A 16,788-nucleotide genomic window follows, 5' to 3' on the forward strand; every position below is an offset into this window, starting at 1 on the left:
AATATGAATTCAGATCGCTAATAAAAAAATAAAACGCTAATTGTCGTCGTGGGCATTCAGGCATTGGGCTGATAAAACGTGTTATGTCGTTTTGGGCATTGAAAGTGTTAATGTGCAGGACTTTATGAGTTATGTCCATTATCACTGTTATCACTATTATTACTTTGTACTTTGTACCATGTCTTCTGTTCTATTATCATCACTACCCCTTGCTGCAATGACACTTGAAGGGGATTAATAAAGAACACTTGTAGGGCGGTCAGGTGGCGTAACGGAGATTGCGTTCGTCACCAAACCCTGGAGCGGCTTGATTCGCCTGTTCGAATCCAGCTCACAGCTCCGGGGTTGTCACCAGCTTGGCTGGCCGTTCACACTAATACAATTGGCAGTATTAGAGGGTGGGAGAAGCTGGAGGGGTGGGTCCGGGTCGTTGTAAACAGCGACTCCTACAGTTCGGTCGGGGTGCCTGCTAAGCGCGGATAGGACCTGAGTGGGATAGTGTGATCCTTCTACACGCTACGCCCTCTCAATGAGAATCCGCGCTGCCAGGTGAAAAGAAGCAGTGATTGGCTGGACGTGTGTCGGAGGAAGCATGTGGTAGCCTCCACTCTCACAGACCGACTGTGGGGGGTAAGTGCGCAGCGACCAGGAAGGGTATTGGGAATTGGCATACGACTAACATTGGGATGGGAGAAAAATCGGAGGAAAATGGAGGGGGGAAAAGGTTAAAAAAAAAAAAAAAAAAAAAAAAGAACACTTGACTTGATTATGTTGGGTAATGGAAGCAATTCAGCAACAATAGACGTAAAGGTTTTAACATTAACTCTTTGAATGCCACGCTGTTTTTCCATCTGTACTCCCTGGCGCCAGCGTTTTATTTTTTACCATTTTCACGATGTTTGCAGTATATTCTATATTATAGCTATGGAGACAATAGTATGGCTAATTTGAAAGGAAATATGTATACTCCAACAGGGAAAAAAACGTTTAGTTCTACATACTGTACCTTCGTTATCCCATGCTAAAAATCGTCCCGTTTCAAAATAATCCAGTTCCGTTTCCTGGAACGCGAGATATGACGTGTTTTGTGCGCATATGCGCATTTCATGCAGGTTTCTCTCCTGCCACCTATATTATTTCCAGGTCAAAGGTAACATGACCATAGTAGAATGATTCTCAAACCATGGGGGGTGGGGTCCCTTCGCGGAATAATTTTCTGGGATCATTACAAAGGCATGTTTTATGATGGGGTTCGGTAAAATAGACGTTACCTTGTCAGCAGGTCCACCAAAACCCTGTCCACTCTTGCTCCGAAGTGTCTTGGGTCAGAACAATAATTAGTTGGCCCTGCCAGCGTCCACCAGATAATGTTATCGTTACATCCAAACAGCCTGTTTGAAAATACTAGAATCCAACATAGTCTGGTGAAAACGCACCTTATGCTATGGATGGATCGTCACCCTTTGTCCTCTTCATAATAATCTCCAATAGTTTGCTCGTCTTCTAGGCGATCGCCATTGCCCAACGTTAGTTGGCCCTAGTCTGGAGTGCTCTCAACTCTAGTGTCGGTGACTACCGCGGAGCGGTGAACAGATGTTACATGCTCAGCCAGTTTGACTATAGTATTTTTATGATTTACCAGAAGTGCTGAGTCCAATGTAGTCTGGTGAAAACGCACCTTATCATCCATAAGTGTGATCGTTTTGTCCTCTTCATAATAATCTCCAATAGTTCACTCGCCATTGCATAGACAGTCCATAGGCTAGTGGTAGCCAGCAGTGAGTGAGCCAGCAGTGAGTGAGCAACCCCCTTCCCCACAGTAAACTAACCCAGTTCAAAAGGTAGGCGATACTGCCACCTATCAGGATTTGATCGTCATTTCAATTCCAATTCAGACAGAGTTCACACAAGAAGGTCCGGCGGACTGTTTAGAATAATAATAATAAAAAAAATAGTTCTCTTTTTTGGCAGCCAACGGTTGGCTTTGAAAAACGAGAATAGTTGTTTTTGGCGTTCAATGAGTTAAAGGACCGCACTAGTCTTTTATGACGTGATTTCCAAGTCATTCTTGCCTCGATGCAAAAATTCAAGGGCTCTTCTATTTTCTGAATCTTCTACCGTTACTGATTGGTTATTTTCCGCCGATTCACCGCTGCCGTACATAGGCTTCTATTGTACCTGAACATGTGTCCTAAACAAGACTGACATGGTCCTTTTAATAGTCTGCTGTTCGCAAGTGTTTCCTCCTGACTCAGGCATCTTGATAGAGATAAATTCTGATGGACACGTTCTCTCTTCTACACCTCTATTCTGTTGACCCCCTCCAGTGAAGACGGAGAAGAAGTCGGTCCAGTTCAGCGAGGACATCCAGGTGGAGACCATAGAGCCAGAGCCAGAACCGGTATATATAGACGAGGTAATGGACCGACTGACAGCCTCATCCAGAAGACACACATGCATTCATACATGTACTTATGAGAACATCGGCTAAAACCTCTCCCTCTCCCTCTCTCTCTCTCTCTATCTGTGTCTCTCTGTCTCTCTCTCTGTTTCTCTCTCTGTCTCCCTCTGTCTCTCTGTGTGTCTCTCTCTCTGTCTTTGTCCCTGTCTCTCTCTGACTGTCTGTCTCTCCCTCCCTCTCTCTCTCTCTCTCTCTCTCTCTCTCTCTCTCTCTCTCTCTCTCTCTCTCTCTCTATCTGTCTCTCTCTCTGTCTCCCTCTGTCTCTCTGTGTGTCTCTCTCTCTCTGTATCTCTGTCTTTGTCCCTGTCTCTCTCTGACTGTCTGTCTCTCTCTCTCTCTCTCTCTCTCTCTCTCTCTCTCTCTCTCTCTCTCTCTCTCTCTCTCTCTCTCTCTCTCTCTCTCTCCGTTTTATCTGAACCTCTCAGGAGAAGATGGACCAGCTGCTGCAGATGATCCAGAGTGCAGATCCCACAGACAACCAGTCAGACGCTGTAGAGCTGCTGCAACTGGAGGGTAAGACACTCAGCCGTCAGGGTGAAGCTCAGACTCATGCTCAGGCTCTGGGTCAGTTCTGTTCTGTTCTGTTCTACTACTGGATTCTTTGGAAAGGTCAGGTTCAGTAGTAATATTGTAGAATGAACAAGTGACGGACCTTTATTGTTTATTCTTTCTCAGGTGCCTGCAACCAGATGGGTCCCCTGATCGACCAGAGACTGGAGGACATCGACAGGTACGACATGACCGGCTGCATCTCTATAGTGCGTCCCTAGTGTCAGTAGGACTCCGAGCACTTTAGGAAAAGTATGGCTGGCCACCAGTGGGAATCGAACCCCTGGCAGTGTTAGTGCCATGCTCAAGAGCACCAAGCACTCTACCCATTGAGCTGCACGGGACCACATGCGCAGACGGTATTGGTCACCTCACCCATGGAGCCCATGCAGTTTCATAAAACAAAGAATATTTGATGGGAGAGAATCTTCACTAACTCAAGTTTATTTATTCCTCGAGTCCTTATAGTTCCATGTCTCCACGGGCAGCACAGGCTCCACCTGGAACATTATCACAGTGGAACATTATCACAGTCCCATGTCTCATCATGCAGCACAGTGGAACATTATCACAGTTCCATGTCTCATCATGCAGCACAGTGGAACATTATCACAGTGCCATGTCTCATCATGCAGCACAGTGGAACATTATCACAGTTTCATGTCTCATCATGCAGCACAGTGGAACATTATCACAGTTCCATGTCTCATCATGCAGCACAGTGGAACATTATCACTAGGGATGTCCCGATCGCCTTTTTTTGCTTCCGATCCGATCCCGATCATGTGATTTTAAATATCTATCGATCCGATCGTTTCCGATCCGATCTTTCACATTAGTAATCAATTTTGACGCATTTTTGTCAGAAACTGGCAGAGCGAGACAAGCCCATCTGTTGCCTATAATAGTCCGGGGCGCGAGAGCGGAGGCTTTTGTTATTACATTCACCCTGAGAAATGTGCTTCTGCTTCATATGAGAGATATTAAAAGTTTCAATATATGTTTGCACATTAGTATACATTCAGTGTTCGACTTACGTAATGGTCCATTCTGGTCTGAAACGCCGACGATAATCCTCAGTCACGTAACGTTATCCTCCAGGTGAAAAGTTAGTCTGAAAACTTCGCCTCCAGCCGGCTGTCCTCCTTGCAAACATTGCAACTGGCTTGACTTTCTATTTTAAAATGCTTAGTTCCAAACCTCTGACATTAAGTCTAGCTGCTCAAGTCAGTGGATATTAACCGTGTTTCGGGAGCGACGTGTTGTACTGTTGTTGTGATGTGGTCGAGCGTGTAGCGTCTAAATTAAAGGGGTGTTTGTTGCAACGGTGAAAATTAAAGGGGAATGTGTTTGTTGTGGAAAATTATTCTGCTCTGTGTGACAATAAATACATTAATGATGATATATTATATGTAATTTAAAACCAAAACTAAGGCCTCCGTATGAGTTTAAGACGTGGACATGGTCATGTTTGTTGAATAAAATTTTTCTTTTTTTGACTGCCGATTTTTATTATTATTTTTTCCCGATCCTCTGAAAAGCACGTGATCGACGCCGATTCCGATCACGTGATCGGATCGGGACATCCCTAATTATCACAGTTCCATGTCTCATCATGCAGCACAGTGGAACATTATCACAGTTCCATGTCTCATCATGCAGCACAGTGGAACATTATCACAGTTCCATGTCTCATCATGCAGCACAGTGGAACATTATCACAGTTCCATGTCTCATCATGCAGCACAGGCTCCACCTCACAATAAAAGGAACCCTCAGGGGGACGCTTCACAGAGCGGTCACCCAGACGACCAGGGCGCTCAGTAGGTGCCGACGTGGCTCAGCTGTTGATTAGCCATCACAACGTCCCCAGTGTGCTTCCTGTGTTTTAACAGGAGATGGTACATGGTAGCAACGTTTTGTACGTTTGTTCAGCGATGTTGTTGTTACAGTGATGTAACGTTCAGAATGAACGCTTTAGTTCTCAGTGACTATGGAACAGTGATTTAGTGATGTTGGCCCGTCCCTGACAGGAAGCACTCGGAGCTGTCGGAGCTCAACGTGAAGGTGATGGAGTCACTGTCTCTGTACGCCAAGCTGATGAACGAAGACCCGGTCTACACCATGTACGCCAAGCTACAGAGCCAACAGTACTACATGCAGCAGCCTGCTAATGCTGCCCCACAGGTACTGACTTACCTCACTTATTACACCAAGTTAGAGCCAACAGTACTACATGCAGCAATCTCGTACCGGACCGACAATGACATCACGCCATAAATCCATCTCTACAGAATGTATGATTAATGTTTTTTTTTTTTTTTCAAATGTAGCCAAGAGTAAAGACCCTAACCCTGTCAAAACAGCAGTCGACGTGTATATTTTCAGCACTACGTTTGTTTATCAATGGTTTTAAGTGTTTCTCAGGGCATCGAGTCGGAAAAAGGCGTTTATTGACGTGAGGATTTGGCGCAACCTAACTTGAGTGTAGTCTTTTGAGAGAAGAGACTCAGGGCTTTCCATGGGCTTTCGAATAAATAAAAAAAACTACACTTCCCAGCTCACGCTAGCCCCATGTCAATCATCTGACTTCTTTTTCAGTTTTTTTTTCTCTTTATTTTCGGGATCATATCTCACGGCGGGAACAAACCTGAGCGGTATTGCCATAAATTATAACGCAGTTAGTTTCTCTACTTTTCTGTTGAACGTCTAGCAAAAACAGCGTTGCAATCTGATGAAAAATGGCGGATACATTTTCATTATAAAAAAGTAACTGTACTTACTGTAGATTTCATTCATGGTTTTTGCTGCACACCTGGTGGTACTAAATCCAGATTGAACTCTGCCATTGTAAAGGGGAGATTTGGCCATAATAAGGTAATTTATAGGCCTGATATTCTATAATCATATTTCAAAATGGGCATGTGTCCAGATTGCAGAATGTAGTACTGTATCTACAATATCTTCTGTTTAATCTTCTTCCCTTTATTAATTTGCTTAGATTGTTTGTACACGTGATCTCAAGAGGGTGCTGAATGAGCTCAGTGGCAATTCATCATGTCTGGTACATTTTAGCATGGTGTTATTCACCGTCAAAGATAAAATAAAAAGATTATATTCTCATTTGGTTCATTACAATTTACTCAAGCCTAGTAACGGACACAATATGTCTGACACTGGGAATACATTCCCTGAGATCCATAGATGTCCCTAGATACCAAGCATATGCAAATGGACCCTGTAGAAGTGTAGCAATCTTCCATTTACTTAGGTATGTAGTTTTAGGCGGATTTTCAGAAAATATGGCTAGGGCTCAAGAGGTATTAACTAAAATGTAACTTGTTGAAACCTGCAGATGCCCTGTATTAAAGGTTCCTTCAGTAAGACTCTTGTTGGTGTCATATCCAAACGACAGATGTTTTTCTACAGCCTCGCCAGATATCTGTGGGTGTGTAGACAGTTGATCTATGGCAATACACAATGTATTCTTGACTAAAGCCTTGTTTCGACCAAAACTACCAGGAAACTTTAGTCCCAGGAACTACATTTCAGGAACTAAAATGTTCATTCAGCCCATTGTTGTCTATGTCTCCACCGCGGTCTAAAGACCTGTGAAATCTAGGCAAATGAGTCCGCTGGCATATGAAAAAGGTCTAGAGTTAAGTTAACTATAACACACGAAGAATGTTCTCTGATCAGATCTTCGTGATCACTGTTAAATGAACGTTAGGTTTGACGTGTGCATTTTCTAGTTGAAAAGATTACAGCGGCCTAGTAATAGGCAATAGCGATCTTTAAATACTTGACTAACTTCAGCTATGTTGTTTCTTTTTTGTTGGCTGGGTTTGCGCATGCGGGTTAAGGGAGAGGTGGGCTATTGCGTCATCGGTTCAGGAAATATGCGTACTGGCTTGTAAAGACGGAAATGCAAGAGTCTCGTCTTCAGATTTGTTCACTCTGGGACCCGTTTTCAGAAAATGGCGTATTCATGCTCCCAGAATGCGGTTCCGTGTGGAAACGTACATACATACGATAAAATACTTTGGCGGATACACCCAAACTCGTCTCCGTGTGGACATGGCCCAAGAGATTTGCTGAATTCTCTTCATTTTTCATATATCTCTAGATTTATCAACTCCTTGTGTGCAAGGAGTGCTTGTTGTAACAAAGAAGTTGTAAGAGATTTGTGGGAAAAATGGATTTGCATATCCTGGTTAATAAGCAGAAGACGGAGACAAAATGTACGTTCATAAGCAGAAGACGAAGACAAAATGTACGTTAAATGTCTTGTTAAATACTTAACCTACAATCTGAAGACTGTTCTTACATCACAATATTGACGTAACTAAGAGATTTGCTGGGGGGAAATCTGTTTAATGCATAGTTATATCAATGAACAAAAAAACTGTTTTGTGCTGCAGATTTGAGAAAATGCTGGTTGAAATAAAATGCATCAGAATGTGGAAGAATAGAATGTTACATGTGGTGTACTTTACATGTGTGTTTCATGTGTTATAATCTTAGGAGATGGATCACTGACGCTTAACATGCGTGTTCCTGTTGTGCGTTTTCTGCATGTATTGGTTCTCATGCGTGTGTGTTGGTTCTCATGCGTGTGTGTTGGTTCTCATGCGTGTGTGTTGGTTCTTATGCGTGTGTGTTGTCTCCAGGTGTGTGTTGGTTCTCCAGGTGTGTGTTGGTTCTCATGCGTGTGTGTTGGTTTTCCAGGTGTGTGTTGGTTCTCCAGGTGTGTGTTGTCCCCAGGTGTGTGTTGGTTCTTATGCATGTGTGTTGTCTCCAGGTGTGTGTTGTCTCCAGGTGTGTGTTGTCTCCAGGTGTGTGTTGTCTGCAGGTGTGTGTTGTCTGCAGGTGTGTGTGTTGGTTCTCATGCGTGTGTGTCGTCCCCAGGTGTGTGTTGTCCCCAGGTGTGTGTTGGTTCTCATGCGTGTGTGTTGTCCCCAGGTATGTGTCGTCCCCAGGTGTGTGTGTTGTCTGCAGGTGTGTGTTGTCCCCAGGTGTGTGTTGGTTCTCATGCGTGTGTGTCGCCCCCAGGTGTACCCAGGGCAGCCGGCTCCAGGGCAGTATGCAGCAGGGGTGCAGCAGGGCTACACGGTGCCCATGGAGCAGCACCAGCCTGGCCAGCAGGCCCCCAGGTCAGGAACACCTGTACTGCCGTTCAACAGCTTCATATTCTCACCAACACCAGCCTTGTAGGCTGCGTTCACACTGCAAGCCTTGGTGCACGGTTCAGATGTATTGCTCTGATCTGATTTTCTTTTTGTTTGGTTGTTCACATTATTTCTTTAAAATGTGGCCAAGATCAGATTCCAGTGTGAACTGGTCACGCCCCTGAACTGACCCGCATGCACAGATGAACAATAAAGAAGATGGACGAAAAAAATTAATATATATATTGTGACAAATCAAAGTCATGACTGTTCAGTCTGAGGTTGCATTGAAACGGATCAGACCTGTATCTGATTCAGGACCACATATGAAAGTGGACCCAAATCGGAATTGAAAAAAAATCAGATCCCAAGTGATTTGTGCTGTTGTGAAAGTCACATATGAGCAAAGAAATCCGATTTGGGCCACTTCTTTCGTCTGCAGTGTGAACAGAAATGTGGTAGGAAATGTGTCCCAGGATCCCAGTCTGAAAAGAAGATTGTTGACGTTAGATATGATTTATAATTTCCTGTATTCTGTGAGCGTCTCCATTGTCTTTAAAACCTGGCTGAGGAGGACACCTTTCACAACCTGACCAGACCTGGCTGAGACTGCTGTATCATCATGGTTTAGCTTGTGCACCACAGTTGGTGATGTGAATTTGGAAAGGTTGCCTAGCAACCGGAGAGTTTACAGGAGACACGATGGAGACACAAACCCAATCATACCAGGCCATGGCTCTAGCCCCAGCCAGGCTGAACATAGCTAATGAAGACAAGGCGGCAGTGGCTCAGGAGGTAGAGCGGTTGTCTGATAATCGGAAAGTTCCCGGTTCGATTCCCGCTCCTCCTGGGCTGCGTGTCGAAGTGTCCTTGAGCAAGACACTTAACCCCTAATGGCTCCCGATGAGCAGGTTGGCAGCTTGCATGGTCGCTCCGCCGTCAGTGTGTGAGTGAATGTGAGGAACGGAACATTTAAAAGCACCATTTTCCATTTAAGGCATTGGATGCACTGGCAAGTACAGAGTTAATTCCACACGTAACCGTTCACTGATTGTGTTTGTCTGTCACTAATTGTGTTTGTCTGTCTCCTCAGTGACGTCCACATGTACATGGGCCAGCCGCCCGTCTACAGCCCAGCGCCAGGCAGCATGGCCCCGGCAGACCTCCAGTCTTACCCTCCCGGACCCCCAGGCATGGCCCCGCCACCCAACTACAGCGCCCTTTCTGGCCAGAGCTTACAGCCTCAATCAGACACCCAGCAACAGCTCCCCTATCCAGAGAAAGCCCTGCTATAGGCCCCCCCCCAGAGGTCACCCCGAACACACACATAACATTCATGCACCCGCCCTGGCAGTACACGCTTCACACTACAGTCAAGTCACATCCCGGTGTAGAGCAACACACACACGCACACAATTTGTTGTACAGACACACACATACACACATGGCGTTGTACAGACACACACATACACACATGGTGTTGTACAGACACACACATATACAACCAGTTGCACACAGTCTCAGCAATATGCACTCAGCTCACTCTTTCACTCACACACACACACTAACACAGGAAGAAAGATATCCTATGGTATGCCACAGCATGCATGCCCCCCCCCCCCAAGCAGCCGTAGCGCTATTCCAACGTCACAAAGGAAAGGGGCGTCGACTTACTTGTACCTGCTTTTGTTTCTTTGTTTTTTCCCCCCAGAAAGCAAGGACACTACTTTTAGCGATGCTGAGAACGTTAGGCAACTACATTCTGTGTACGTCGTCGATTTTATATATATAAGTACTGAAAACTGAAGCCACTTTTATTTGGGGGGGGAGGGGGAAGAAGGGCTGTGGATATGAAGAAGCATGTTGTATATATATATATATACTGTACTCTTACTAGTAGTGAAGTCCTGCCGCTGGTCTGTGGGAGGGGTTCACTCTGCAGTCGGTCACCACGTCCACCCTGACCCCCGCTGTGGCCTCTGTCACAGCTGACCCCCGCTGTGGCCTCTGTCGCAGCTGACCCCTGACCCCTGCTGTGGCCTCTGTCACAGCTGACCCCCGCTGTGGCCTCTGTCGCAGCTGACCCCCGCTGTGGCCTCTGTCGCAGCTGACCCCCGCTGTGGCCTCTGTCGCAGCTGACCCCTGACCCCTGCTGTGGCCTCTGTCACAGCTGACCCCCGCTGTGGCCTCTGTCGCAGCTGACCCCTGACCCCTGCTGTGGCCTCTGTCACAGCTGACCCCCGCTGTGGCCTCTGTCGCAGCTGACCCCTGACCCCTGCTGTGGCCTCTGTCACAGCTGACCCCCGCTGTGGCCTCTGTCACAGCTGACCCCCGCTCTGGCCTCTGTCACAGCTGACCCCCGCTCTGGCCTCTGTCGCAGCTGACCCCCGCTCTGGCCTCTGTCACAGCTGACCCCCGCTCTGGCCTCTGTCGCAGCTGACCCCCGCTCTGGCCTCTGTCACAGCTGACCCCCGCTCTGGCCTCTGTCACAGCTGACCCCCGCTCTGGCCTCTGTCACAGCTGACCCCCGCTGTGGCCTCTGTCACAGCTGACCCCTGCTGTGGCCTCTGTCGCAGCTGACCCCTGACCCCCGCTCTGGCCTCTGTCACAGCTGACCCCCGCTGTGGCCTCTGTCAGAGCTGACCCCCGCTGTGGCCTCTGTCACAGCTGACCCCCGCTGTGGCCTCTGTCACAGCTGACCCCCGCTGTGGCCTCTGTCGCAGCTGAGGTCCTGTGTTGTCGTCATTCTCAGTTCAAGAGGGAAATAGTTGGTGGGGTGTTGATTGTAATTAAAAGTACCTTAACACCTGAGGTAAGGCTGCACTATTTTTATTTTTTTCATATTTCTCCCATCCCCCAATGTTTTAGTCGTTATGCGAGATATGATTTATAATTTCCTGTATTCTGTAGGCAGGGAGATCATCTAGCCGTGCTGTGGCCTGGCTGGCACACAGTGAGCGTCTCCATTGTCTTTAAAACCTGGCTGAGGAGGACACCTTTCACAACCTGAGCCAAAGCTGGGACTGGTGTATCATCATGGTTTAGCTTGTGTACCACCGTCGGTGGTGTGAACTTTGAAAGGTTGCCTAGCAACCGGAGAGTTTACAGGAAACACAATTGAATCACCCCTCCATCCCCTATATACCCCGTTATTGACCTGGGAGTGGCCTCCGCACGCTGCCTCAGCTGCAACAGTAGGGAGCTGGACGGTCAACTATGTGAAACAAATGAACTGCCAAGAGAGAGAGAACACCCTCCTGCTAACGAGGGGACGGCATTATCTGCCACCAGGGCATTCTCTTACAGCCTCTGTTTTTGTTTTTATTTGCGTTTTATTCACAGGTTTTTATTTTATTTTAGCAGTTGACTTGTGATTTCAAAGTGCAGTGTTCCTTTGTGAACCCGGTTAGAGGGTCAGAGGTTGTGACCCCCAGGAGCTGTCTGAACCCCCCCCCAGTGTCCAGTGTCTTTTAAAGCATCTCCTCCATCTGTGCTGGGAGGAAGTGGATACTATGTTTTTCTTGTAGTGCATTTTAATTTATATTTTGATGGTTAATCTCAGAGGCACAAGCGGCGCGAGCAACCAGGAGGGATATGTGATGATTTATTTTCTGCCTAATTTAGTTGTATATTTAAGTTGTTGACGTGAGAAGTGTGTGTGAGATAATGCTTTATCCAGGAGCTGCTTTACCGCGTTGCAGGTCAAAGGGGGATGTGGGGAAGGATGTCTCTGTTATTCAAACATGTCCTCAATATGTCCTCAATGTGTCCTCAACATGTCCCCAATATGTCCTCAACATGTCTCCAATATGTCCTCAACATGTCTCCAATATGTCCTCAACATGTCCCAATGTCACCTCCTTTGGGGTGAACCGTCAAAAACCACAGGACTAATGTGAGTTTAGTTTCTTCTCTCTCTTTCTTTGTGTAACCTTGAATTCCAGTGCATATTTATTATTACTCATAATGAAGCAATTATGAAGTAGCCGTTTTTAGACAGTGACTGTGGGATCATGACGAAGAAAAAGAAAACGATCCCTCAAATGTGCTCCGATCCCCCTCTGCCTTACAAACACAAAACAAGGAGACAAAACCTTCTGCTCTTCACTCAGTCAGTGTGAAACTCTGTGGCCGTAGACGTGCCTAGGAACCTGTGGTTTCTTTTGGCATTCTGTAGGTTGTGGCGTCCAGAGCTCTGAATAGACATGTTGTTTGCTGCCTTTAACTAAACCCAACACACACACGGACAGTGTTAGTGAATCATTGGATCAAAGAGGGAGACTGTAGCAGGCGTTCTAGAACCTTGGGACCATAAGCCAGTTCATCATCGTCGTGACCCACGCCACCACCACCTCCACAGTTTTGCACCGCGTGGCAGTGGGGACCGCATCCCTATTGTGATGTCATTGTACAGGAATGAGATGCTGCCTGTTTTTAAGTTTTAAAAACAAAAAGAAAACATTGTTGTAAAGGTTCTGAATTGCTGTTTGTATATGTACTCTTTTAACCCTATGTATTGGTATTCACAATAAAACTAGGCCAAGTGTACAGAGTATCGTCTGTGGTTGTTTTAGTAGGCCGTGAGCCAGTAGGGTTGGTCGGTACCATCTTGGGGGACTAACTTTCATAGTGATTTTTGGGAAGGTATACACCCCTACTGCTAGAAAAGATGTGATAGCAATGCAGCGGTTGCCTCCAAATGTGTGCTATCACCCATTTTATAACACTACCAAGCATATTTGAATCCAGTGTAAGTAAACATACATCGATTACCATTCCAGAGTAAATGGAGATGCAATGAAGAAAAACATTATTTTTATCCTCACCTAGTACATAATCTTAATTTAAAAGGCAATATGACCATTATAACCAATATCCCATGGATGATAATGCAACTGAATGTGTTCTCCTACTCCTTGACTACAAATGTAAATGTGATGACAATACATAAAAAATACAACATTTATGATACCGTTTAAAAAGGTATACTCGGATGATGTAAATGTTTTGGCCATGGTTACCGTTTACATGTTGACTCTTTACTGGTGCTCGGCTGGTGGGCGACAGTGGCTCAGGAGGTAGAGCAGTCGTCTGGCAATCCGGAGGTTCCCGGTTCGATTCCCGCTCCCGGGCAGCGTGTCGATGTGTAGATGGCGGTGAAAGAAACATCGGATTAACCCAAGATTCGTAACAGAGACCTTACCTCACATCTGATGTAGTGCAAAAAGATTAATCCAATTCCTGATCGCCATTCCAAATATTGATCCAACGTTATATGTCCAAAACACATAATCCACGCTGCTCCGAGTGTCCCCAGTCCATCTGTTATAACTGCATGCCAGAGAAGTCAAACCTGGACCGGACTTCTTAGATCGATGCACAGCCCCAGCCAGAGGGATTCCAATGATGTGCAATACCATCCGGGAGGCGTTAGGCAGCAGTATTTGCCCTTTGCGAGCTCAGACCCATTCCCAATGATAACATCAGGCTGGATGGATGAAAAATGAATGGATATAGCTAATAAAAGAAATAACGATTAAAACCCAGGATTTCAGGGCGGTCAGGTGGCGTAACGGAGATTGCGTTTGTCACCAACCCCAGAGCGGCTGGATTCGCCTGTTCGAATCCAGCTCACAGCTCCGGGGTTGTCACCAGCTTAGCTGGCCGTTCACACTAATACAATTGGCAGTATTAGAGGGTGGGAGAAGCTGGCGGGGTGGGTCCGGGTCGTTGTAAACAGCGACTCCTACAGTTCGGTCGGGGCGCCTGCTAAGCGCGAATAGGATCTAAGTGGGATAGTGTGATCCTTCCACACGCTACGCCCTCTCAGTGAGAATCCGCGCTGCCAGGTGAAAAGAAGCGGTTGATTGGCTGGACGTGTGTCGGAGGAAGCACGTGGTAGCCTCCACTCTCCCAGACCGACTGTGGGGGGAAGGGGATTGGGAATTGGCATAACGACTAACATTGGGATGGGAGAAAAAAGGAGGGGGAAAAAGATCAATAAAATTTAAAAAAAAAACAGGATTTCTCTGGTTTGGCGCCCAGAGCATGGCGAGTTAACCCGAGATATCTCGGGTCTGGCCCCGAATGTGTTAATAACCTAATAATCACAATAATTGTCCATGTCTTCCACATCTTCATCAGAACTTTCCACACTCTGAGGTGGATGCCTGGTTCTCACAGTCTGCCAGTCTACACATGTCAGTGCACCTGAGGCCATTTGCAACACATACATCTTGGGAGTGATTTCTTTTTGGACAGTTACAGGCCAGTAGATCCAGGACGGCATCGGGTGCTGGCTGGCCTTCCATCCAGTCCACCACCAACTGTTCAGCTTCCTCTTCTCTCCCCATCTTCCAGCCTCTGCCAAAAGGGCTTGGCACTTGTGGGTCCTTCTCCAAACATATTATCCATGCCTGGTAGTTGGCTCTCCGTGCATGTTTTGTTAAGCAGTCCTTCCTTGCATGGTGGGAGTTGATGACTTTAAGTTCACCTTTTTTGGCACAGAAAAGGTTATATCTGAGCTCATTGACCTTGATGCTTTTGGGGCATACAGGAGACATGTAAATGCCTCTACTTTGTCCATCAGCTCTGGGGAGAGATCCCATTCCTGACCCAACTCTGAGAATGTGTCCTGATTTTCCCTGTTGCTGGTCAGAAGTTTTAGGGCACTTGTCTTCTCTTTGCCTGCTAAAGCACTTACAGTGTCGCATCCTGTATATGTATGCAACCCGATGAGAGCCCTACACACCTCTATGCCAACAGTGGCAGCAACCTTCCTGATGTCCACAAGCCTTGTACGGGATTTACTGCCACACATCTGGAACAATGGTGCCTCAATCTTGTCACAGAATGCTAAAGACATGATAAAGACGTGTCTTCTGAGCAAATAACTACAGATGGGTATCCCACTTGTGGCATGGGCAGCATGGAGAAGTAGGCGGCCATCTGCTTCTTGTTGGCATTGAAGATCTGACACCACTGTCCTGAGATTTGTCATTTACAGTTGCATACAGAATCTTGTCTTGTAGCTTTGCTCTGTACTCTGCCTTCCTCCATTCATCGACTAAAGCTAATGAGACTAGTTTTGTTACTAACTTTGGTCAGGAAGCTCCTCCACTGCCTCACCATCTGTGTGCCTGTGATTGCAACTCATGACCAGTCTCTTCACCCCGTAGAGATTTTTTATTGTTCTTGATAGAGTTCTCCTTGTATGTGTCAAACACAACATCTATTCTGCTAATCTGACTGCCTTCCCTCAGACTCGAAGCCATACCCAGAACTATTGTGTTAACATCTCTGAAAGTAACTTGATCACCTTTCACTCTTTGGACCAAGTTCATTCCATCAACCACTGTAGCAGAGTTCCCTCTGCAAGATCTGCAAGGTTGTGGCCAAAGTAGCTTTATTTGTCTTTCTCAGCAATCCGTATGGTGTGGACAGGGTCCAGGGCAATGACCCAAGGGGATGAGAAAGGATATCCTCCATATGTAGACTGCGCCCTTGTGCCATCACTATGATGCGTCCAAACAAAGACCTGTCTGCTATCAAGATGATTGCCCTCCCACTTGATTTCACTTCTCTTACACATATCACTGAATGTTTTCAGCCTGTTGGTTTTCATTGGGTCATGGAATTTCTTTGCTGGTGGGTCTTTCTCCAGTCTCTCATCCTTGAAGATTGCTCACCAATCTCATATGCCTTCATCAGGTCGGAGGCAATCTCCCTGGGGGCTATCTGTAGAGATGCTAATGAGGTCCCGCTTCTCTGCAAATGGGTTGACCCATTCATGTCTGAGGCTAACCACTGAAAAGTCATGTCCATGGATCGAATGCGATATCTTTATAAATTGTATCATAAATGTTTTTTTTCATCACATCCAGTTACATTTGTAGTCGAGGAGTAGGAGGACACATTCAGTTGCATTATTATCCATGGGATCTTGCTTATAATGGTGATATTGCCTTTTAAATGTAGAATATGTACCTGGCGAGGGTAAAAATATTATGTTTTCCTTCATTGTATCTCCATCTACTCTGGAATGGTAATAGATGTGGGTTTACTTACACTGGATCCACATGTCCTAGCTTGTTACCTATCAAAGGAGACCAGAAACATGCATATAGGCCTTATGGTTCAGGAGCTATCATGATTCATTTGGGGCATGTCATTTCGGACAGGAGGCCTGACAAATATTTGATTTGATTTGATTTGATTTGATTTGATTTGATTTTTATTTGTCTCGAACACAAAAACATAAAACAAGTTTAAAAAACAAAAAGGTAAATAAAGACTATTTCCATACAATAAGTGTTCGAGAAGGAACAGGGGGAAGTAAAACAATTGATCAAGCCCTGCCCCTTCCTTACAATATTTGACATTATAATTTAATAAAAATACAAATAATATAACAAATAATAAAAAAATAAAAGTACAGTTTTTTATATATCCAAATATAAAAATGAGAAAAAAGGCAGTCACATTACTGCTCAAGCTTCTCTCTCTTATATGTGTCCATAAGTGCGTGTTTATAGCTAGCTACCTTTAAATGTATTGATATTTTTGCTTAATTTTATACTCGCATCCAGACCATTCCAGAGTGATACCACA

General features: G+C 45.8%; 1 protein-coding gene across 2 annotated transcripts in view; it reads left to right on the top strand.

Annotated features, from left to right (window-relative positions):
- stam (signal transducing adaptor molecule (SH3 domain and ITAM motif) 1) overlaps nt 1-10,374 on the top strand; it is a 44,278-nt gene extending 33,904 nt beyond the window's left edge. For both annotated transcript variants that reach the window (XM_084327536.1, XM_084327537.1), the window contains 6 exons: nt 2,328-2,416; nt 2,887-2,974; nt 3,137-3,191; nt 5,044-5,197; nt 8,063-8,163; nt 9,272-10,374. In XM_084327536.1, coding sequence (XP_084183662.1) covers nt 2,328-2,416; nt 2,887-2,974; nt 3,137-3,191; nt 5,044-5,197; nt 8,063-8,163; nt 9,272-9,473 — 689 coding nt within the window. In that variant the 3' untranslated portion in view covers nt 9,474-10,374. The remainder of the gene's footprint in view (nt 1-2,327; nt 2,417-2,886; nt 2,975-3,136; nt 3,192-5,043; nt 5,198-8,062; nt 8,164-9,271) is intronic.
- The last annotated feature ends 6,414 nt before the right edge of the window (nt 10,375-16,788 follow it).

Source organism: Notolepis coatsorum, assembly GCF_963971535.1.
Source record: "Notolepis coatsorum genome assembly, chromosome: 13".
NCBI classification, from domain to species: Eukaryota; Metazoa; Chordata; class Actinopteri; order Aulopiformes; family Paralepididae; genus Notolepis; species Notolepis coatsorum.